Source organism: Leptidea sinapis, chromosome 37, assembly GCF_905404315.1.
Source record: "Leptidea sinapis chromosome 37, ilLepSina1.1, whole genome shotgun sequence".
Classification (NCBI taxonomy): Eukaryota; Metazoa; Arthropoda; class Insecta; order Lepidoptera; family Pieridae; genus Leptidea; species Leptidea sinapis.
This window is the reverse complement of record NC_066301.1, coordinates 7,725,323-7,751,724: the sequence shown is the minus strand read 5'-3', so window position 1 is coordinate 7,751,724 and position 26,402 is coordinate 7,725,323. Positions and strand designations below refer to the sequence as shown.

Genomic DNA, 26,402 nt, shown 5'->3' with positions numbered 1-26,402 from the left:
CTGCTCTTAATAGTGATTATAATACTAGAAATAAGGGATTGCCGGTAACTAATTCTAGTAGGCTTCATAAGATACATAATAGCTTTAGGGGTAAATGTATACACTTTTATAATTAAATTAAAATAAAGCCCCAGCCAGTGTTCAGGCATTATCTATAAATAAATTTAAATGACTTATTAAAAAATGGCTCTATCGTAAATCCTACTACTCCACAGCTACATCTAAGTGATCCAAAAGCCTGGGACTAGATTATTATTATTTTATAGCAATAGCAATGACAGTACAATATTGTATAGTTTGCTGCTTCTTCTCTCTCACAATGCCATTTGTTTTCGAAGCGGTAGTAATATCTAGTATATTAAAAATGACATCAAAAATAATTCTATAGGAATCAATTTTGAGAAAATAAATGCCTTTTATGCCATTTATTTTGTATCTAAAAGAGAAAGAGGTGAGAACGATTTCTGCACTATCACCCAAATTGATGTCGAGTTCAACCTTAACAGACATGACAATCGAATAATGGTGGTTAACCTAACGGGTCACACATTACTAAACAAGCATGTTTTCACAATCAGCATTACAGACAGTCCTAAGTGCAGAGGCTGTCTGACCCAGGACGAAACGATCAATCATGTAATCCTGGCATGTGCAAGGGTGGCCAACCAAGGGCATACCTTAGTGAATACGAGGTCGCTCCGAGAAGTCTGCGAACACCCTTTTGAACTTCTGGAAGTATCTGGGCTGGTTGGAATAACTGGCCAACACTGCGCCCAAAATTGACCCGACTAAGTGGTCTAATTGCGGATGCAGGAGATCAGTTACCTTACCTTTTTACTTAAACTCAATAATATTTTTGGCATTCGAATAGTCTCTCCTCAAATATCCTTGTATTTTGATAAAGACCTTCTTTGATAAGGCTTTCCACACGTTTCTATAGTTTGCTATACGTTACTATTCTTAAATCATGTTTATAGTAATTTAACAGTTCTACGAAATGACATTCTATATGTATAGAACGTCATGGGTTCTACGCCTTCAATCCGTGTTCATACAAATTCAAATCAAATTAAATATATTTTTTTCGTTTTGGTTATAATACTACGTAAATGAATGTCAAAGTCACATATACTTATATTTACCCTTACTTTATTTTATTTTAACTTTGGATTTTTTTAACTTTAATGGTAATAGCCTTTATTATTTTACAAAATATTATTCAAACGCTTTGATTTACTTGTATAAGTTAAAAAAGGAATCGAAAGAAACGTTCCACTCCACAAATAATTATGGTTAAGTGAGCAAGACAAAGCCTGTCGCAGGAATTTAACCAAAATTTATACCCCAATTGAAAATAATATTACTATCAATATGGAAAATAGAATACCTCATGCCTGAATGGAATATACAGTAACTTTGGTTGACTAGATTATTGAACGTAATAAGCTAGTCAACATGAAGTTCAAAAACGTGTTAATTTTTGATAAAGCTCCTAAAAATATGAGCAATCGCTCATTCGATTCGGAATGACGTCTAGAAATAGTACTTAAAGTATGTTTAGCGCATTTAAAATTGAAATGGGCAAATTAAGATGAAAACAAGATAGCATTTTGTTTTTTTATGGAAGAGGAGAGGAGGAATAAACACGTTTTTGAACTTGTTGACTCGACTATATAGGACGTAATACAATGCCTAAAATTTAAATTGCGCTGGTACGGACGCATTTTGAGAGAAAAGGCAGAGACATAGAACAAAGTTACTGTGCCTGAATATACTTCACACTAGGGTAGAATAGATACACTAAGGAAGGTAGAAGAAGAAGAAAGAAAAAATTCATATATCTAAATATCATTAAATTTTTGTATTTATATTATAATTTATTTAAAAGCCACAATTTGATATGTAATATATTGGAATCGAAGCAAATATTTTATACAAATAATATTTTTCGACAGGTTGGTGCACTGCCGATTACGGGGTCCGTCCGACGACCGCGGGCTCCTCGACTTGCTGACATACCCAGGTAGGCAAGATACGAGTGACCACTGTGTACGTTAAAATTGGTGTCAAGACAATTGCCTTTTGATGCTCACAAGCATGGAGATTGTAAAAGTGTGTAGTAATACTGCTAGTGCTTTTGGTACATTGAAACGTTTTTTTGCTTTTATTTTGGGTTTTGTATTTTTTATCAAAATATAAGAATATGTTTTATATATATTTTGTGCCTATTGCAGCGGAGCTGGTCTTAAAGGTACGATCGGGATACCTTAATATTTCGTCGTAATTCGTCCTTAAATTTGGTATTTATAATTTTGTGTGTCGTGTTCGATAGGTTGGTATTTGAAATGATATATTTTCAAAAAGTACGCTGCAATCTACTTTATTTGATAAAATGTTACAATGTCGTATTATCTTCTTCTATTATATTATATAATTTTGTATTATCTCGATAGCAGGTATATCTTATAACAAGGAGACCATATTATGCTACACGCGTATTTTAATGAACTTAGAACATATGCCAAGTATAGTGTTTTAATGTCTACATCATCGAATGAACCACAAAGTCGTTTAATAAATCCTAATTGCTTATATGCACTATCTGTGATTGAGCCTATATGTTTTGATGAAATTCATTTTGGAATCAAGTCGAGCAAAGATTACAAATATTGTCCAGATCGTTTTGAATTTTGTGGCAGTCGTTGGAACTATATAATTTTCAGCGTCTATATAGGCATTAATATCAAAAAAGTAAATGCTAAAAGCCAATGGTCCCAGGATAGATCCCTGAGGAACACCTAAACTAATTATTATATTATTATAGTCACTACGAGCACAGTCAATTGTAATCTCCTGTTTGCAGCATAGGATTCAAACCACCTATAAAGGTCTCCACGTATACAGAAAATGTGTCGTTTATGAAATAGAAAAACGTGATCCAATCGATCAAACGCTTTTTTGAAATCAGTGTAGATTACTTCTACCTGGTACCCCAGATCCATACTTTGGAATATAATAAATAATCTGTAAGTAATACCAGATTTGTTTTAGTCGATCGGTTCCTTATAGGATCACAAATAAGATTATGCCTGCCTCTAGCTTTATAATAGCCTATATATTGTTCGATTCAGTATTTTTTACGTTATGCCCAGACATTCATACAGACAGATTACAATATAATATATAGGTCCTTTTAGATTTGATATTGTTTGTACCTACGCATCAAGTATTCTCTTTGCTAAGTTTTTTTTTATATGAAAATAAGGGACGAGACACGCCGTTCAGCTGATGGTACTTGATACGCCCTGCCTATCACAATGCAGTGCCACTCAGGATTCTTGAAAACCCGAAAATTCTGAGCGGCACTACAACCACGCTAGTCGCCTTGAGACATAAAAATGTTAAGTCTCATTTGCCCAGTAATTTCACTAGCTACGGCGCCCTTCAGATGGAAACACAGTAATGTTTACACACTACTGCTTCACGGCAGAAATAGGCGCCGTTGTAGTACTCATTGTGACGTTGCGTTACGATGTTATTATATGTATAGAAGATATACAATACAGACTTCAACTTCTTCAACTTCATTATTTATAACAATTTAAATTTAATTATTGATGATCAAGTCTCAATTAAATATGAAAATTGATTATATATAATCATAGAAAAGCCGTTACTTAATATCTTTCTAGTCATTTTCCTTAAAGCGAAGTTCTTCACCCGATATTATGTTGGTATTTTTCTCGTTCGTTTTTTTTATTATTTTTTTTATGGAATAGGAGGACAAACGAGCGTACGGGTCACCTGGTGTTAAGTGATCACCGCCGCCCACATTCTCTTGCAACACCAGAGGAATCACAAGAGCGTTGCCAGCCTTTAAGGAAGGTGTACGCGCTTTTTTTTAATGTTTGCATTTTCGCTTATTATAGGGACACGTTTAGCCGCCGAACGATGAAGCAGGAGGAATGTGTGTCCTTAAAACTTCCTAAATATATATAGACAACATTATAACGCTTCAAAAAGTATTACGTGCAGCTCTTCACAAATATGTGGAAAGGTATTCCAGTGAGCTAGCTTCATATGAAAATGCAATAATGGCAAATACTTTGCGAATATTTCATCAATACAACGACGCACGCTGTCAGCTACACGTACTTACCTTATTCAATATTAAAATAGTCTGAGGAAAATCGAAGTGGGATTATAAACTACCAATTTCAAACTGATGTATAGGATATGTTTAGTCTAACTTTTAGTTACCCTGGGTTCAAATAAAATATGTTTGCAATCGGTATTTTTTATATTTCAAATTCAAAATCAAATATTTTATTCAAAATTGGATGTGACATAACTTATTGAAAGTCAAAAAAACTGCCACTACGAAGTTTAATTTTAAATTTATTAAATACGAAAATGTACATTGCATAGTAATAATACTGATGCCATAATATTGATTAAACGTTCCGGTGGTAAAGTAAATCTATATGTTGGATTTGTTGTTAAGAAAAAAGCCAAAAAGACTGTATTTCTCACTTTATTTTGATATTAGGAATCGCTATTTTACTTTGAACTTAAAATAGAATAAGTCTGTTAAATTCTGTACATATTAGAAGAAAGACGAAATCGATGGATGGCATTCAAAAGTAAAAAAACGAAAAAGGGTGCGGGGACTTCAGTCTAACGGCCGTTCCCAATATTCAGTCTATCTCTGGTTGTGGCCTACTTGAGATATAAATCGTAACTACCGTTGACTTTTCTGTCCCAATAAACTTATCGACGGTAATTCATCTTATCCATACACGCTGTCTGTCAGTGGGATGACGTCTTGCTTACCAGCGATAGAAGTATGTATGGAAATTGCAATTCACGCGTCTCAATATAAGGCGATAAGAATGACTAAACTATTGGGACAGCTTCACATTATTGACAGCTACTTACTAACAGTAGAAGGTAGTAATTTATCTCTATCTGTAGGTAGTATATTGGGAGCGGCCGTTAATCGGACGCTGGCGTGATAGTGAAGTGCGCAGAATTTTTGCTGTTTTTTTATGGAAGCCTTGCCTAATATTTGGTAAGTTGCTATTTTTATCATACACCTACACTATATTTCCAAGACATTAGTATAATTAAAATATATAGTTTTTGTTGATATAAATTTGACTTGAAATAGTGTCCATTCAAATTTAATAAGGACTTTGAAGCGTAGTTTAATTTTCCTGTTTTTTTTTTATTTTTGGAATATGTTAAAATATGTTTACTTTACTTGAAAAACTTTAATTTAGTTGTTATAAAACCAAAAACACCAATAAAACCAATTGTTATCAAGACTCAATTCAATATCAAAATAGATTTTTTTTTTCATTACCTTCTAATAATTTTCCTTAAAGCGAAGCTTCACTTGCTCGCTTCAAACACTAATAAAACCAATTGTTATCATTGAAAATACTCATTTATTCTAATATACAAGATGGTTTTTTGAAAAGGGCGATGATGGCCAATTCGGAAACAACGAGACTTAAAGGAAAGTCGTGAAAGGAGTCATTCCCTCGATTTATAAGAAACCAACAACTGCATATTTAGATCTTTTTAATTTCTTGAACTTTCAACGGAAATTGACCCGAATGATTTTTAATAAAAAAATACATCCTGTATTATTAAACCAATGGACTCAGTTGCTGATAAGGATCAAACTTTGGAAAGATATGTATTACTAAAATTGAAAGCTTTTTTTTTATGGAATAGGAGGACAAACGAGCGTACGGGTTTGTGTTAAGTGATCACCGCCGCCCACATTCTCTTGCAACACCAGAGGAATCACAAGAGCGTTACCAGCCTTTAAGGAAGGTGTACGCGCTTTTTTTGAAGGTACCCGTATCGTCCCGGAAATACCGCACAAGGAAGCTCATTCCACAGCGTTGTAGTACGCGGAAGAAAGCTCCTTGAAAACCGCACTGTGGAGGACCGCCACACATCCAGATGGTGGGGATGATATCTTAACTTGTGGCGAGTCGTGCGAAGGTGGAATTCGGCGGCAGGAATCAGGTTAAACAGCTAATGGAAAAAATTACAAATTGCTTTTCATATCTGACTTTCACATAACAAATAAGTAAGTTGCTCAAAATAGTTTCCATCAAAAGTTCAAGAAATTTTGCTGAATTAAATATTCAGTTGTTGGTTTCTTATAAATCGAGGGCATGACTCCTTTCTCGATTGTTCTCTAAGTCTTGTAGTTTCTGACTTGGCTATCACCGCCCTTCTCGAAAAAACCAGCCTAATATATATGTAATTTGTGGCATATATCTATATGTATAGAGCTTCATTGAACATACCATACCTTCTTAATCTATCTTTATATATATAATTCTTGTGTGCGTGTGTATGTCACTGAACTCCTCCTAGACGGCTTGACCGATTCTAATGAAACTTTCTGTGTGTATTCAGGTGGATTCGAGAATGGTTTAGATTCACAATTGGACTACCTCCTAAACGGCTGGACCGATTTTGATGATATTGTTGTGTGTTCCAGTGAATTTGAGATTGGTGTGTGTCTTCAATATATATAGACAACATTATAACGCTTCAAAAAGTATTACGTGCAGCTCTTCACAAATATGTGGAAAGGTATTCCAGTGAGCTAGCTTCATATGAAAATGCAATAATGGCAAATACTTTGCGAATATTTCATCAATACAACGACGCACGCTGTCAGCTACACGTACTTACCTTATTCAATATTAAAATAGTCTGAGGAAAATCGAAGTGGGATTATAAACTACCAATTTCAAACTGATGTATAGGATATGTTTAGTCTAACTTTTAGTTACCCTGGGTTCAAATAAAATATGTTTGCAATCGGTATTTTTTATATTTCAAATTCAAAATCAAATATTTTATTCAAAATTGGATGTGACATAACTTATTGAAAGTCAAAAAAACTGCCACTAAGAAGTTTAATTTTAAATTTATTAAATACGAAAATGTACATTGCATAGTAATAATACTGATGCCATAATATTGATTAAACGTTCCGGTGGTAAAGTAAATCTATTTGTTGGATTTGTTGTTAAGAAAAAAGCCAAAAAGACTGTATTTCTCACTTTATTTTGATATTAGGAATCGCTATTTTACTTTGAACTTAAAATAGAATAAGTCTGTTAAATTCTGTACATATTAGAAGAAAGACGAAATCGATGGATGGCATTCAAAAGTAAAAAAACGAAAAAGGGTGCGGGGACTTCAGTCTAACGGCCGTTCCCAATATTCAGTCTATCTCTGGTTGTGGCCTACTTGAGATATAAATCGTAACTACCGTTGACTTTTCTGTCCCAATAAACTTATCGACGGTAATTCATCTTATCCATACACGCTGTCTGTCAGTGGGATGACGTCTTGCTTACCAGCGATAGAAGTATGTATGGAAATTGCAATTCACGCGTCTCAATATAAGGCGATAAGAATGACTAAACTATTGGGACAGCTTCACATTATTGACAGCTACTTACTAACAGTAGAAGGTAGTAATTTATCTCTATCTGTAGGTAGTATATTGGGAGCGGCCGTTAATCGGACGCTGGCGTGATAGTGAAGTGCGCAGAATTTTTGCTGTTTTTTTATGGAAGCCTTGCCTAATATTTGGTAAGTTGCTATTTTTATCATACACCTACACTATATTTCCCAGACATTAGTATAATTAAAATATATAGTTTTTGTTGATATAAATTTGACTTGAAATAGTGTCCATTCAAATTTAATAAGGACTTTGAAGCGTAGTTTAATTTTCCTGTTTTTTTTTTATTTTTGGAATATGTTAAAATATGTTTACTTTACTTGAAAAACTTTAATTTAGTTGTTATAAAACCAAAAACACCAATAAAACCAATTGTTATCAAGACTCAATTCAATATCAAAATAGATTTTTTTTTTCATTACCTTCTAATAATTTTCCTTAAAGCGAAGCTTCACTTGCTCGCTTCAAACACTAATAAAACCAATTGTTATCATTGAAAATACTCATTTATTCTAATATACAAGATGGTTTTTTGAAAAGGGCGATGATGGCCAATTCGGAAACAACGAGACTTAAAGGAAAGTCGTGAAAGGAGTCATTCCCTCGATTTATAAGAAACCAACAACTGCATATTTAGTTCTTTTTAATTTCTTGAACTTTCAACGGAAATTGACCCGAATGATTTTTAATAAAAAAATACATCCTGTATTATTAAACCAATGGACTCAGTTGCTGATAAGGATCAAACTTTGGAAAGATATGTATTACTAAAATTGAAAGCTTTTTTTTTATGGAATAGGAGGACAAACGAGCGTACGGGTTTGTGTTAAGTGATCACCGCCGCCCACATTCTCTTGCAACACCAGAGGAATCACAAGAGCGTTACCAGCCTTTAAGGAAGGTGTACGCGCTTTTTTTGAAGGTACCCGTATCGTCCCGGAAATACCGCACAAGGAAGCTCATTCCACAGCGTTGTAGTACGCGGAAGAAAGCTCCTTGAAAACCGCACTGTGGAGGACCGCCACACATCCAGATGGTGGGGATGATATCTTAACTTGTGGCGAGTCGTGCGAAGGTGGGATTCGGCGGCAGGAATCAGGTTAAACAGCTAATGGAAAAAATTACAAATTGCTTTTCATATCTGACTTTCACATAACAAATAAGTAAGTTGCTCAAAATAGTTTCCATCAAAAGTTCAAGAAGTTTTGCTGAATTAAATATTCAGTTGTTGGTTTCTTATAAATCGAGGGCATGACTCCTTTCTCGATTGTTCTCTAAGTCTTGTAGTTTCTGACTTGGCTATCACCGCCCTTCTCGAAAAAACCAGCCTAATATATATGTAATTTGTGGCATATATCTATATGTATAGAGCTTCATTGAACATACCATACCTTCTTAATCTATCTTTATATATATAATTCTTGTGTGCGTGTGTATGTCACTGAACTCCTCCTAGACGGCTTGACCGATTCTAATGAAACTTTCTGTGTGTATTCAGGTGGATTCGAGAATGGTTTAGATTCACAATTGGACTACCTCCTAAACGGCTGGACCGATTTTGATGATATTTTTGTGTGTTCCAGTGAATTTGAGATTGGTGTGTGTCTTCAATATATATAGACAACATTATAAAGCTTCAAAAAGTATTACGTGCAGCTCTTCACAAATATGTGGAAAGGTATTCCAGTGAGCTAGCTTCATATGAAAATGCAATAATGGCAAATACTTTGCGAATATTTCATCAATACAACGACGCACGCTGTCAGCTACACGTACTTACCTTATTCAATATTAAAATAGTCTGAGGAAAATCGAAGTGGGATTATAAACTACCAATTTCAAACTGATGTATAGGATATGTTTAGTCTAACTTTTAGTTACCCTGGGTTCAAATAAAATATGTTTGCAATCGGTATTTTTTATATTTCAAATTCAAAATCAAATATTTTATTCAAAATTGGATGTGACATAACTTATTGAAAGTCAAAAAAACTGCCACTACGAAGTTTAATTTTAAATTTATTAAATACGAAAATGTACATTGCATAGTAATAATACTGATGCCATAATATTGATTAAACGTTCCGGTGGTAAAGTAAATCTATATGTTGGATTTGTTGTTAAGAAAAAAGCCAAAAAGACTGTATTTCTCACTTTATTTTGATATTAGGAATCGCTATTTTACTTTGAACTTAAAATAGAATAAGTCTGTTAAATTCTGTACATATTAGAAGAAAGACGAAATCGATGGATGGCATTCAAAAGTAAAAAAACGAAAAAGGGTGCGGGGACTTCAGTCTAACGGCCGTTCCCAATATTCAGTCTATCTCTGGTTGTGGCCTACTTGAGATATAAATCGTAACTACCGTTGACTTTTCTGTCCCAATAAACTTATCGACGGTAATTCATCTTATCCATACACGCTGTCTGTCAGTGGGATGACGTCTTGCTTACCAGCGATAGAAGTATGTATGGAAATTGCAATTCACGCGTCTCAATATAAGGCGATAAGAATGACTAAACTATTGGGACAGCTTCACATTATTGACAGCTACTTACTAACAGTAGAAGGTAGTAATTTATCTCTATCTGTAGGTAGTATATTGGGAGCGGCCGTTAATCGGACGCTGGCGTGATAGTGAAGTGCGCAGAATTTTTGCTGTTTTTTTATGGAAGCCTTGCCTAATATTTGGTAAGTTGCTATTTTTATCATACACCTACACTATATTTCCAAGACATTAGTATAATTAAAATATATAGTTTTTGTTGATATAAATTTGACTTGAAATAGTGTCCATTCAAATTTAATAAGGACTTTGAAGCGTAGTTTAATTTTCCTGTTTTTTTTTTATTTTTGGAATATGTTAAAATATGTTTACTTTACTTGAAAAACTTTAATTTAGTTGTTATAAAACCAAAAACACCAATAAAACCAATTGTTATCAAGACTCAATTCAATATCAAAATAGATTTTTTTTTTCATTACCTTCTAATAATTTTCCTTAAAGCGAAGCTTCACTTGCTCGCTTCAAACACTAATAAAACCAATTGTTATCATTGAAAATACTCATTTATTCTAATATACAAGATGGTTTTTTGAAAAGGGCGATGATGGCCAATTCGGAAACAACGAGACTTAAAGGAAAGTCGTGAAAGGAGTCATTCCCTCGATTTATAAGAAACCAACAACTGCATATTTAGTTCTTTTTAATTTCTTGAACTTTCAACGGAAATTGACCCGAATGATTTTTAATAAAAAAATACATCCTGTATTATTAAACCAATGGGCTCAGTTGCTGATAAGGATCAAACTTTGGAAAGATATGTATTACTAAAATTGAAAGCTTTTTTTTTATGGAATAGGAGGACAAACGAGCGTACGGGTTTGTGTTAAGTGATCACCGCCGCCCACATTCTCTTGCAACACCAGAGGAATCACAAGAGCGTTACCAGCCTTTAAGGAAGGTGTACGCGCTTTTTTTGAAGGTACCCGTATCGTCCCGGAAATACCGCACAAGGAAGCTCATTCCACAGCGTTGTAGTACGCGGAAGAAAGCTCCTTGAAAACCGCACTGTGGAGGACCGCCACACATCCAGATGGTGGGGATGATATCTTAACTTGTGGCGAGTCGTGCGAAGGTGGAATTCGGCGGCAGGAATCAGGTTAAACAGCTAATGGAAAAAATTACAAATTGCTTTTCATATCTGACTTTCACATAACAAATAAGTAAGTTGCTCAAAATAGTTTCCATCAAAAGTTCAAGAAATTTTGCTGAATTAAATATTCAGTTGTTGGTTTCTTATAAATCGAGGGCATGACTCCTTTCTCGATTGTTCTCTAAGTCTTGTAGTTTCTGACTTGGCTATCACCGCCCTTCTCGAAAAAACCAGCCTAATATATATGTAATTTGTGGCATATATCTATATGTATAGAGCTTCATTGAACATACCATACCTTCTTAATCTATCTTTATATATATAATTCTTGTGTGCGTGTGTATGTCACTGAACTCCTCCTAGACGGCTTGACCGATTCTAATGAAACTTTCTGTGTGTATTCAGGTGGATTCGAGAATGGTTTAGATTCACAATTGGACTACCTCCTAAACGGCTGGACCGATTTTGATGATATTTTTGTGTGTTCCAGTGAATTTGAGATTGGTGTGTGTCTTCAATATATATAGACAACATTATAACGCTTCAAAAAGTATTACGTGCAGCTCTTCACAAATATGTGGAAAGGTATTCCAGTGAGCTAGCTTCATATGAAAATGCAATAATGGCAAATACTTTGCGAATATTTCATCAATACAACGACGCACGCTGTCAGCTACACGTACTTACCTTATTCAATATTAAAATAGTCTGAGGAAAATCGAAGTGGGATTATAAACTACCAATTTCAAACTGATGTATAGGATATGTTTAGTCTAACTTTTAGTTACCCTGGGTTCAAATAAAATATGTTTGCAATCGGTATTTTTTATATTTCAAATTCAAAATCAAATATTTTATTCAAAATTGGATGTGACATAACTTATTGAAAGTCAAAAAAACTGCCACTAAGAAGTTTAATTTTAAATTTATTAAATACGAAAATGTACATTGCATAGTAATAATACTGATGCCATAATATTGATTAAACGTTCCGGTGGTAAAGTAAATCTATATGTTGGATTTGTTGTTAAGAAAAAAGCCAAAAAGACTGTATTTCTCACTTTATTTTGATATTAGGAATCGCTATTTTACTTTGAACTTAAAATAGAATAAGTCTGTTAAATTCTGTACATATTAGAAGAAAGACGAAATCGATGGATGGCATTCAAAAGTAAAAAAACGAAAAAGGGTGCGGGGACTTCAGTCTAACGGCCGTTCCCAATATTCAGTCTATCTCTGGTTGTGGCCTACTTGAGATATAAATCGTAACTACCGTTGACTTTTCTGTCCCAATAAACTTATCGACGGTAATTCATCTTATCCATACACGCTGTCTGTCAGTGGGATGACGTCTTGCTTACCAGCGATAGAAGTATGTATGGAAATTGCAATTCACGCGTCTCAATATAAGGCGATAAGAATGACTAAACTATTGGGACAGCTTCACATTATTGACAGCTACTTACTAACAGTAGAAGGTAGTAATTTATCTCTATCTGTAGGTAGTATATTGGGAGCGGCCGTTAATCGGACGCTGGCGTGATAGTGAAGTGCGCAGAATTTTTGCTGTTTTTTTATGGAAGCCTTGCCTAATATTTGGTAAGTTGCTATTTTTATCATACACCTACACTATATTTCCCAGACATTAGTATAATTAAAATATATAGTTTTTGTTGATATAAATTTGACTTGAAATAGTGTCCATTCAAATTTAATAAGGACTTTGAAGCGTAGTTTAATTTTCCTGTTTTTTTTTTATTTTTGGAATATGTTAAAATATGTTTACTTTACTTGAAAAACTTTAATTTAGTTGTTATAAAACCAAAAACACCAATAAAACCAATTGTTATCAAGACTCAATTCAATATCAAAATAGATTTTTTTTTTCATTACCTTCTAATAATTTTCCTTAAAGCGAAGCTTCACTTGCTCGCTTCAAACACTAATAAAACCAATTGTTATCATTGAAAATACTCATTTATTCTAATATACAAGATGGTTTTTTGAAAAGGGCGATGATGGCCAATTCGGAAACAACGAGACTTAAAGGAAAGTCGTGAAAGGAGTCATTCCCTCGATTTATAAGAAACCAACAACTGCATATTTAGTTCTTTTTAATTTCTTGAACTTTCAACGGAAATTGACCCGAATGATTTTTAATAAAAAAATACATCCTGTATTATTAAACCAATGGACTCAGTTGCTGATAAGGATCAAACTTTGGAAAGATATGTATTACTAAAATTGAAAGCTTTTTTTTTATGGAATAGGAGGACAAACGAGCGTACGGGTTTGTGTTAAGTGATCACCGCCGCCCACATTCTCTTGCAACACCAGAGGAATCACAAGAGCGTTACCAGCCTTTAAGGAAGGTGTACGCGCTTTTTTTGAAGGTACCCGTATCGTCCCGGAAATACCGCACAAGGAAGCTCATTCCACAGCGTTGTAGTACGCGGAAGAAAGCTCCTTGAAAACCGCACTGTGGAGGACCGCCACACATCCAGATGGTGGGGATGATATCTTAACTTGTGGCGAGTCGTGCGAAGGTGGAATTCGGCGGCAGGAATCAGGTTAAACAGCTAATGGAAAAAATTACAAATTGCTTTTCATATCTGACTTTTACATAACAAATAAGTAAGTTGCTCAAAATAGTTTCCATCAAAAGTTCAAGAAATTTTGCTGAATTAAATATTCAGTTGTTGGTTTCTTATAAATCGAGGGCATGACTCCTTTCTCGATTGTTCTCTAAGTCTTGTAGTTTCTGACTTGGCTATCACCGCCCTTCTCGAAAAAACCAGCCTAATATATATGTAATTTGTGGCATATATCTATATGTATAGAGCTTCATTGAACATACCATACCTTCTTAATCTATCTTTATATATATAATTCTTGTGTGCGTGTGTATGTCACTGAACTCCTCCTAGACGGCTTGACCGATTCTAATGAAACTTTCTGTGTGTATTCAGGTGGATTCGAGAATGGTTTAGATTCACAATTGGACTACCTCCTAAACGGCTGGACCGATTTTGATGATATTTTTGTGTGTTCCAGTGAATTTGAGATTGGTGTGTGTCTTCAATATATATAGACAACATTATAACGCTTCAAAAAGTATTACGTGCAGCTCTTCACAAATATGTGGAAAGGTATTCCAGTGAGCTAGCTTCATATGAAAATGCAATAATGGCAAATACTTTGCGAATATTTCATCAATACAACGACGCACGCTGTCAGCTACACGTACTTACCTTATTCAATATTAAAATAGTCTGAGGAAAATCGAAGTGGGATTATAAACTACCAATTTCAAACTGATGTATAGGATATGTTTAGTCTAACTTTTAGTTACCCTGGGTTCAAATAAAATATGTTTGCAATCGGTATTTTTTATATTTCAAATTCAAAATCAAATATTTTATTCAAAATTGGATGTGACATAACTTATTGAAAGTCAAAAAAACTGCCACTAAGAAGTTTAATTTTAAATTTATTAAATACGAAAATGTACATTGCATAGTAATAATACTGATGCCATAATATTGATTAAACGTTCCGGTGGTAAAGTAAATCTATATGTTGGATTTGTTGTTAAGAAAAAAGCCAAAAAGACTGTATTTCTCACTTTATTTTGATATTAGGAATCGCTATTTTACTTTGAACTTAAAATAGAATAAGTCTGTTAAATTCTGTACATATTAGAAGAAAGACGAAATCGATGGATGGCATTCAAAAGTAAAAAAACGAAAAAGGGTGCGGGGACTTCAGTCTAACGGCCGTTCCCAATATTCAGTCTATCTCTGGTTGTGGCCTACTTGAGATATAAATCGTAACTACCGTTGACTTTTCTGTCCCAATAAACTTATCGACGGTAATTCATCTTATCCATACACGCTGTCTGTCAGTGGGATGACGTCTTGCTTACCAGCGATAGAAGTATGTATGGAAATTGCAATTCACGCGTCTCAATATAAGGCGATAAGAATGACTAAACTATTGGGACAGCTTCACATTATTGACAGCTACTTACTAACAGTAGAAGGTAGTAATTTATCTCTATCTGTAGGTAGTATATTGGGAGCGGCCGTTAATCGGACGCTGGCGTGATAGTGAAGTGCGCAGAATTTTTGCTGTTTTTTTATGGAAGCCTTGCCTAATATTTGGTAAGTTGCTATTTTTATCATACACCTACACTATATTTCCCAGACATTAGTATAATTAAAATATATAGTTTTTGTTGATATAAATTTGACTTGAAATAGTGTCCATTCAAATTTAATAAGGACTTTGAAGCGTAGTTTAATTTTCCTGTTTTTTTTTTATTTTTGGAATATGTTAAAATATGTTTACTTTACTTGAAAAACTTTAATTTAGTTGTTATAAAACCAAAAACACCAATAAAACCAATTGTTATCAAGACTCAATTCAATATCAAAATAGATTTTTTTTTTCATTACCTTCTAATAATTTTCCTTAAAGCGAAGCTTCACTTGCTCGCTTCAAACACTAATAAAACCAATTGTTATCATTGAAAATACTCATTTATTCTAATATACAAGATGGTTTTTTGAAAAGGGCGATGATGGCCAATTCGGAAACAACGAGACTTAAAGGAAAGTCGTGAAAGGAGTCATTCCCTCGATTTATAAGAAACCAACAACTGCATATTTAGTTCTTTTTAATTTCTTGAACTTTCAACGGAAATTGACCCGAATGATTTTTAATAAAAAAATACATCCTGTATTATTAAACCAATGGACTCAGTTGCTGATAAGGATCAAACTTTGGAAAGATATGTATTACTAAAATTGAAAGCTTTTTTTTTATGGAATAGGAGGACAAACGAGCGTACGGGTTTGTGTTAAGTGATCACCGCCGCCCACATTCTCTTGCAACACCAGAGGAATCACAAGAGCGTTACCAGCCTTTAAGGAAGGTGTACGCGCTTTTTTTGAAGGTACCCGTATCGTCCCGGAAATACCGCACAAGGAAGCTCATTCCACAGCGTTGTAGTACGCGGAAGAAAGCTCCTTGAAAACCGCACTGTGGAGGACCGCCACACATCCAGATGGTGGGGATGATATCTTAACTTGTGGCGAGTCGTGCGAAGGTGGAATTCGGCGGCAGGAATCAGGTTAAACAGCTAATGGAAAAAATTACAAATTGCTTTTCATATCTGACTTTTACATAACAAATAAGTAAGTTGCTCAAAATAGTTTCCATCAAAAGTTCAAGAAATTTTGCTGAATTGAATATTCAGTTGTTGGTTTCTTATAAATCGAGGGCATGACTCCTTTCTCGATTGTTCTCTAAGTCTTGTAGTTTCTGACTTGGCTATCACCGCCCTTCTCGAAAAAACCAGCCTAATATATATGTAATTTGTGGCATATATCTATATGTATAGAGCTTCATTGAACATACCATACCTTCTTAATCTATCTTTATATATATAATTCTTGTGTGCGTGTGTATGTCACTGAACTCCTCCTAGACGGCTTGACCGATTCTAATGAAACTTTCTGTGTGTATTCAGGTGGATTCGAGAATGGTTTAGATTCACAATTGGACTACCTCCTAAACGGCTGGACCGATTTTGATGATATTTTTGTGTGTTCCAGTGAATTTGAGATTGGTGTGTGTCTTCAATATATATAGACAACATTATAACGCTTCAAAAAGTATTACGTGCAGCTCTTCACAAATATGTGGAAAGGTATTCCAGTGAGCTAGCTTCATATGAAAATGCAATAATGGCAAATACTTTGCGAATATTTCATCAATACAACGACGCACGCTGTCAGCTACACGTACTTACCTTATTCAATATTAAAATAGTCTGAGGAAAATCGAAGTGGGATTATAAACTACCAATTTCAAACTGATGTATAGGATATGTTTAGTCTAACTTTTAGTTACCCTGGGTTCAAATAAAATATGTTTGCAATCGGTATTTTTTATATTTCAAATTCAAAATCAAATATTTTATTCAAAATTGGATGTGACATAACTTATTGAAAGTCAAAAAAACTGCCACTACGAAGTTTAATTTTAAATTTATTAAATACGAAAATGTACATTGCATAGTAATAATACTGATGCCATAATATTGATTAAACGTTCCGGTGGTAAAGTAAATCTATATGTTGGATTTGTTGTTAAGAAAAAAGCCAAAAAGACTGTATTTCTCACTTTATTTTGATATTAGGAATCGCTATTTTACTTTGAACTTAAAATAGAATAAATCTGTTAAATTCTGTACATATTAGAAGAAAGACGAAATCGATGGATGGCATTCAAAAGTAAAAAAACGAAAAAGGGTGCGGGGACTTCAGTCTAACGGCCGTTCCCAATATTCAGTCTATCTCTGGTTGTGGCCTACTTGAGATATAAATCGTAACTACCGTTGACTTTTCTGTCCCAATAAACTTATCGACGGTAATTCATCTTATCCATACACGCTGTCTGTCAGTGGGATGACGTCTTGCTTACCAGCGATAGAAGTATGTATGGAAATTGCAATTCACGCGTCTCAATATAAGGCGATAAGAATGACTAAACTATTGGGACAGCTTCACATTATTGACAGCTACTTACTAACAGTAGAAGGTAGTAATTTATCTCTATCTGTAGGTAGTATATTGGGAGCGGCCGTTAATCGGACGCTGGCGTGATAGTGAAGTGCGCAGAATTTTTGCTGTTTTTTTATGGAAGCCTTGCCTAATATTTGGTAAGTTGCTATTTTTATCATACACCTACACTATATTTCCCAGACATTAGTATAATTAAAATATATAGTTTTTGTTGATATAAATTTGACTTGAAATAGTGTCCATTCAAATTTAATAAGGACTTTGAAGCGTAGTTTAATTTTCCTGTTTTTTTTTTTATTTTTGGAATATGTTAAAATATGTTTACTTTACTTGAAAAACTTTAATTTAGTTGTTATAAAACCAAAAACACCAATAAAACCAATTGTTATCAAGACTCAATTCAATATCAAAATAGATTTTTTTTTTTCATTACCTTCTAATAATTTTCCTTAAAGCGAAGCTTCACTTGCTCGCTTCAAACACTAATAAAACCAATTGTTATCATTGAAAATACTCATTTATTCTAATATACAAGATGGTTTTTTGAAAAGGGCGATGATGGCCAATTCGGAAACAACGAGACTTAAAGGAAAGTCGTGAAAGGAGTCATTCCCTCGATTTATAAGAAACCAACAACTGCATATTTAGTTCTTTTTAATTTCTTGAACTTTCAACGGAAATTGACCCGAATGATTTTTAATAAAAAAATACATCCTGTATTATTAAACCAATGGACTCAGTTGCTGATAAGGATCAAACTTTGGAAAGATATGTATTACTAAAATTGAAAGCTTTTTTTTTATGGAATAGGAGGACAAACGAGCGTACGGGTTTGTGTTAAGTGATCACCGCCGCCCACATTCTCTTGCAACACCAGAGGAATCACAAGAGCGTTACCAGCCTTTAAGGAAGGTGTACGCGCTTTTTTTGAAGGTACCCGTATCGTCCCGGAAATACCGCACAAGGAAGCTCATTCCACAGCGTTGTAGTACGCGGAAGAAAGCTCCTTGAAAACCGCACTGTGGAGGACCGCCACACATCCAGATGGTGGGGATGATATCTTAACTTGTGGCGAGTCGTGCGAAGGTGGAATTCGGCGGCAGGAATCAGGTTAAACAGCTAATGGAAAAAATTACAAATTGCTTTTCATATCTGACTTTTACATAACAAATAAGTAAGTTGCTCAAAATAGTTTCCATCAAAAGTTCAAGAAATTTTGCTGAATTAAATATTCAGTTGTTGGTTTCTTATAAATCGAGGGCATGACTCCTTTCTCGATTGTTCTCTAAGTCTTGTAGTTTCTGACTTGGCTATCACCGCCCTTCTCGAAAAAACCAGCCTAATATATATGTAATTTGTGGCATATATCTATATGTATAGAGCTTCATTGAACATACCATACCTTCTTAATCTATCTTTATATATATAATTCTTGTGTGCGTGTGTATGTCACTGAACTCCTCCTAGACGGCTTGACCGATTCTAATGAAACTTTCTGTGTGTATTCAGGTGGATTCGAGAATGGTTTAGATTCACAATTGGACTACCTCCTAAACGGCTGGACCGATTTTGATGATATTTTTGTGTGTTCCAGTGAATTTGAGATTGGTGTGTGTCTTCAATATATATAGACAACATTATAACGCTTCAAAAAGTATTACGTGCAGCTCTTCACAAATATGTGGAAAGGTATTCCAGTGAGCTAGCTTCATATGAAAATGCAATAATGGCAAATACTTTGCGAATATTTCATCAATACAACGACGCACGCTGTCAGCTACACGTACTTACCTTATTCAATATTAAAATAGTCTGAGGAAAATCGAAGTGGGATTATAAACTACCAATTTCAAACTGATGTATAGGATATGTTTAGTCTAACTTTTAGTTACCCTGGGTTCAAATAAAATATGTTTGCAATCGGTATTTTTTATATTTCAAATTCAAAATCAAATATTTTATTCAAAATTGGATGTGACATAACTTATTGAAAGTCAAAAGAACTGCCACTAAGAAGTTTAATTTTAAATTTATTAAATACGAAAATGTACATTGCATAGTTATAATACTGATGCCATAATATTGATTAAACGTTCCGGTGGTAAAGTAAATCTATATGTTGGATTTGTTGTTAAGAAAAAAGCCAAAAAGACTGTATTTCTCACTTTATTTTGATATTAGGAATCGCTATTTTACTTTGAACTTAAAATAGAATAAGTCTGTTAAATTCTGTACATATTAGAAGAAAGACGAAATCGATGGATGGCATTCAAAAGTAAAAAAACGAAAAAGGGTGCGGGGACTTCAGTCTAACGGCCGTTCCCAATATTCAGTCTATCTCTGGTTGTGGCCTACTTGAGATATAAATCGTAACTACCGTTGACTTTTCTGTCCCAATAAACTTATCGACGGTAATTCATCTTATCCATACACGCTGTCTGTCAGTGGGATGACGTCTTGCTTACCAGCGATAGAAGTATGTATGGAAATTGCAATTCACGCGTCTCAATATAAGGCGATAAGAATGACTAAACTATTGGGACAGCTTCACATTATTGACAGCTACTTACTAACAGTAGAAGGTAGTAATTTATCTCTATCTGTAGGTAGTATATTGGGAGCGGCCGTTAATCGGACGCTGGCGTGATAGTGAAGTGCGCAGAATTTTTGCTGTTTTTTTATGGAAGCCTTGCCTAATATTTGGTAAGTTGCTATTTTTATCATACACCTACACTATATTTCCCAGACATTAGTATAATTAAAATATATAGTTTTTGTTGATATAAATTTGACTTGAAATAGTGTCCATTCAAATTTAATAAGGACTTTGAAGCGTAGTTTAATTTTCCTGTTTTTTTTTTATTTTTGGAATATGTTAAAATATGTTTACTTTACTTGAAAAACTTTAATTTAGTTGTTATAAAACCAAAAACACCAATAAAACCAATTGTTATCAAGACTCAATTCAATATCAAAATAGATTTTTTTTTTCATTACCTTCTAATAATTTTCCTTAAAGCGAAGCTTCACTTGCTCGCTTCAAACACTAATAAAACCAATTGTTATCATTGAAAATACTCATTTATTCTAATATACAAGATGGTTTTTTGAAAAGGGCGATGATGGCCAATTCGGAAACAACGAGACTTAAAGGAAAGTCGTGAAAGGAGTCATTCCCTCGATTTATAAGAAACCAACAACTGCATATTTAGTTCTTTTTAATTTCTTGAACTTTCAACGGAAATTGACCCGAATGATTTTTAATAAAAAAATACATCCTGTATTATTAAACCAATGGACTCAGTTGCTGATAAGGATCAAACTTTGGAAAGATATGTATTACTAAAATTGAAAGCTTTTTTTTTATGGAATAGGAGGACAAACGAGCGTACGGGTTTGTGTTAAGTGATCACCGCCGCCCACATTCTCTTGCAACACCAGAGGAATCACAAGAGCGTTACCAGCCTTTAAGGAAGGTGTACGCGCTTTTTTTGAAGGTACCCGTATCGTCCCGGAAATACCGCACAAGGAAGCTCATTCCACAGCGTTGTAGTACGCGGAAGAAAGCTCCTTGAAAACCGCACTGTGGAGGACCGCCACACATCCAGATGGTGGGGATGATATCTTAACTTGTGGCGAGTCGTGCGAAGGTGGAATTCGGCGGCAGGAATCAGGTTAAACAGCTAATGGAAAAAATTACAAATTGCTTTTCATATCTGACTTTTACATAACAAATAAGTAAGTTGCTCAAAATAGTTTCCATCAAAAGTTCAAGAAATTTTGCTGAATTAAATATTCAGTTGTTGGTTTCTTATAAATCGAGGGCATGACTCCTTTCTCGATTGTTCTCTAAGTCTTGTAGTTTCTGACTTGGCTATCACCGCCCTTCTCGAAAAAACCAGCCTAATATATATGTAATTTGTGGCATATATCTATATGTATAGAGCTTCATTGAACATACCATACCTTCTTAATCTATCTTTATATATATAATTCTTGTGTGCGTGTGTATGTCACTGAACTCCTCCTAGACGGCTTGACCGATTCTAATGAAACTTTCTGTGTGTATTCAGGTGGATTCGAGAATGGTTTAGATTCACAATTGGACTACCTCCTAAACGGCTGGACCGATTTTGATGATATTTTTGTGTGTTCCAGTGAATTTGAGATTGGTGTGTGTCTTCAATATATATAGACAACATTATAACGCTTCAAAAAGTATTACGTGCAGCTCTTCACAAATATGTGGAAAGGTATTCCAGTGAGCTAGCTTCATATGAAAATGCAATAATGGCAAATACTTTGCGAATATTTCATCAATACAACGACGCACGCTGTCAGCTACACGTACTTACCTTATTCAATATTAAAATAGTCTGAGGAAAATCGAAGTGGGATTATAAACTACCAATTTCAAACTGATGTATAGGATATGTTTAGTCTAACTTTTAGTTACCCTGGGTTCAAATAAAATATGTTTGCAATCGGTATTTTTTATATTTCAAATTCAAAATCAAATATTTTATTCAAAATTGGATGTGACATAACTTATTGAAAGTCAAAAGAACTGCCACTAAGAAGTTTAATTTTAAATTTATTAAATACGAAAATGTACATTGCATAGTTATAATACTGATGCCATAATATTGATTAAACGTTCCGGTGGTAAAGTAAATCTATATGTTGGATTTGTTGTTAAGAAAAAAGCCAAAAAGACTGTATTTCTCACTTTATTTTGATATTAGGAATCGCTATTTTACTTTGAACTTAAAATAGAATAAGTCTGTTAAATTCTGTACATATTAGAAGAAAGACGAAATCGATGGATGGCATTCAAAAGTAAAAAAACGAAAAAGGGTGCGGGGACTTCAGTCTAACGGCCGTTCCCAATATTCAGTCTATCTCTGGTTGTGGCCTACTTGAGATATAAATCGTAACTACCGTTGACTTTTCTGTCCCAATAAACTTATCGACGGTAATTCATCTTATCCATACACGCTGTCTGTCAGTGGGATGACGTCTTGCTTACCAGCGATAGAAGTATGTATGGAAATTGCAATTCACGCGTCTCAATATAAGGCGATAAGAATGACTAAACTATTGGGACAGCTTCACATTATTGACAGCTACTTACTAACAGTAGAAGGTAGTAATTTATCTCTATCTGTAGGTAGTATATTGGGAGCGGCCGTTAATCGGACGCTGGCGTGATAGTGAAGTGCGCAGAATTTTTGCTGTTTTTTTATGGAAGCCTTGCCTAATATTTGGTAAGTTGCTATTTTTATCATACACCTACACTATATTTCCAAGACATTAGTATAATTAAAATATATAGTTTTTGTTGATATAAATTTGACTTGAAATAGTGTCCATTCAAATTTAATAAGGACTTTGAAGCGTAGTTTAATTTTCCTGTTTTTTTTTATTTTTGGAATATGTTAAAATATGTTTACTTTACTTGAAAAACTTTAATTTAGTTGTTATAAAACCAAAAACACCAATAAAACCAATTATTATCAAGACTCAATTCAATATCAAAATAGATTTTTTTTTTCATTACCTTCTAATAATTTTCCTTAAAGCGAAGCTTCACTTGCTCGCTTCAAACACTAATAAAACCAATTGTTATCATTGAAAATACTCATTTATTCTAATATACAAGATGGTTTTTTGAAAAGGGTGATGATGGCCAATTCGGAAACAACGAGACTTAAAGGAAAGTCGTGAAAGGAGTCATTCCCTCGATTTATAAGAAACCAACAACTGCATATTTAGTTCTTTTTAATTTCTTGAACTTTCAACGGAAATTGACCCGAATGATTTTTAATAAAAAAATACATCCTGTATTATTAAACCAATGGACTCAGTTGCTGATAAGGATCAAACTTTGGAAAGATATGTATTACTAAAATTGAAAGCTTTTTTTTTATGGAATAGGAGGACAAACGAGCGTACGGGTTTGTGTTAAGTGATCACCGCCGCCCACATTCTCTTGCAACACCAGAGGAATCACAAGAGCGTTACCAGCCTTTAAGGAAGGTGTACGCGCTTTTTTTGAAGGTACCCGTATCGTCCCGGAAATACCGCACAAGGAAGCTCATTCCACAGCGTTGTAGTACGCGGAAGAAAGCTCCTTGAAAACCGCACTGTGGAGGACCGCCACACATCCAGATGGTGGGGATGATATCTTAACTTGTGGCGAGTCGTGCGAAGGTGGAATTCGGCGGCAGGAATCAGGTTAAACAGCTAATGGAAAAAAATTACAAATTGCTTTTCATATCTGACTTTTACATAACAAATAAGTAAGTTGCTCAAAATAGTTTCCATCAAAAGTTCAAGAAATTTTGCTGAATTAAATATTCAGTTGTTGGTTTCTTATAAATCGAGGGCATGACTCCTTTCTCGATTGTTCTCTAAGTCTTGTAGTTTCTGACTTGGCTATCACCGCCCTTCTCGAAAAAACCAGCCTAATATATATGTAATTTGTGGCATATATCTATATGTATAGAGCTTCATTGAACATACCATACCTTCTTAATCTATCTTTATATATATAATTCTTGTGTGCGTGTGTATGTCACTGAACTCCTCCTAGACGGCTTGACCGATTCTAATGAAACTTTCTGTGTGTATTCAGGTGGATTCGAGAATGGTTTAGATTCACAATTGGACTACCTCCTAAACGGCTGGACCGATTTTGATGATATTTTTGTGTGTTCCAGTGAATTTGAGATTGGTGTGTGTCTTCAATATATATAGACAACATTATAACGCTTCAAAAAGTATTACGTGCAGCTCTTCACAAATATGTGGAAAGGTATTCCAGTGAGCTAGCTTCATATGAAAATGCAATAATGGCAAATACTTTGCGAATATTTCATCAATACAACGACGCACGCTGTCAGCTACACGTACTTACCTTATTCAATATTAAAATAGTCTGAGGAAAATCGAAGTGGGATTATAAACTACCAATTTCAAACTGATGTATAGGATATGTTTAGTCTAACTTTTAGTTACCCTGGGTTCAAATAAAATATGTTTGCAATCGGTATTTTTTATATTTCAAATTCAAAATCAAATATTTTATTCAAAATTGGATGTAACATAACTTATTGAAAGTCAAAAAAACTGCCACTACGAAGTTTAATTTTAAATTTATTAAATACGAAAATGTACATTGCATAGTAATAATACTGATGCCATAATATTGATTAAACGTTCCGGTGGTAAAGTAAATCTATATGTTGGATTTGTTGTTAAGAAAAAAGCCAAAAAGACTGTATTTCTCACTTTATTTTGATATTAGGAATCGCTATTTTACTTTGAACTTAAAATAGAATAAGTCTGTTAAATTCTGTACATATTAGAAGAAAGACGAAATCGATGGATGGCATTCAAAAGTAAAAAAACGAAAAAGGGTGCGGGGACTTCAGTCTAACGGCCGTTCCCAATATTCAGTCTATCTCTGGTTGTGGCCTACTTGAGATATAAATCGTAACTACCGTTGACTTTTCTGTCCCAATAAACTTATCGACGGTAATTCATGTTATCCATACACGCTGTCTGTCAGTGGGATGACGTCTTGCTTACCAGCGATAGAAGTATGTATGGAAATTGCAATTCACGCGTCTCAATATAAGGCGATAAGAATGACTAAACTATTGGGACAGCTTCACATTATTGACAGCTACTTACTAACAGTAGAAGGTAGTAATTTATCTCTATCTGTAGGTAGTATATTGGGAGCGGCCGTTAATCGGACGCTGGCGTGATAGTGAAGTGCGCAGAATTTTTGCTGTTTTTTTATGGAAGCCTTGCCTAATATTTGGTAAGTTGCTATTTTTATCATACACCTACACTATATTTCCAAGACATTAGTATAATTAAAATATATAGTTTTTGTTGATATAAATTTGACTTGAAATAGTGTCCATTCAAATTTAATAAGGACTTTGAAGCGTAGTTTAATTTTCCTGTTTTTTTTTATTTTTGGAATATGTTAAAATATGTTTACTTTACTTGAAAAACTTTAATTTAGTTGTTATAAAACCAAAAACACCAATAAAACCAATTGTTATCAAGACTCAATTCAATATCAAAATAGATTTTTTTTTTCATTACCTTCTAATAATTTTCCTTAAAGCGAAGCTTCACTTGCTCGCTTCAAACACTAATAAAACCAATTGTTATCATTGAAAATACTCATTTATTCTAATATACAAGATGGTTTTTTGAAAAGGGCGATGATGGCCAATTCGGAAACAACGAGACTTAAAGGAAAGTCGTGAAAGGAGTCATTCCCTCGATTTATAAGAAACCAACAACTGCATATTTAGTTCTTTTTAATTTCTTGAACTTTCAACGGAAATTGACCCGAATGATTTTTAATAAAAAAATACATCCTGTATTATTAAACCAATGGACTCAGTTGCTGATAAGGATCAAACTTTGGAAAGATATGTATTACTAAAATTGAAAGCTTTTTTTTTATGGAATAGGAGGACAAACGAGCGTACGGGTTTGTGTTAAGTGATCACCGCCGCCCACATTCTCTTGCAACACCAGAGGAATCACAAGAGCGTTACCAGCCTTTAAGGAAGGTGTACGCGCTTTTTTTGAAGGTACCCGTATCGTCCCGGAAATAC

The 26,402-nt window shown here is 34.1% G+C and overlaps 1 protein-coding gene and 1 long non-coding RNA gene across 2 annotated transcripts in view; one reads left to right on the top strand and one right to left on the bottom strand.

Moving 5' to 3' along the window:
• LOC126975745 (calcium/calmodulin-dependent protein kinase kinase 1) overlaps positions 1 to 26,402 on the top strand; it is a 238,813-nt gene that overhangs the window by 41,970 nt on the left and 170,441 nt on the right. Inside the window, exon 2 of the mRNA XM_050823758.1 lies at positions 1,956 to 2,023. Within this exon, the coding sequence (XP_050679715.1) occupies positions 1,956 to 2,023 (68 nt within the window). The remainder of the gene's footprint in view (positions 1 to 1,955; positions 2,024 to 26,402) is intronic.
• Positions 1 to 26,402, bottom strand: part of LOC126975803 (uncharacterized) — a 124,174-nt gene that overhangs the window by 37,686 nt on the left and 60,086 nt on the right. The gene's annotated exons all lie outside the window — the stretch shown is intronic.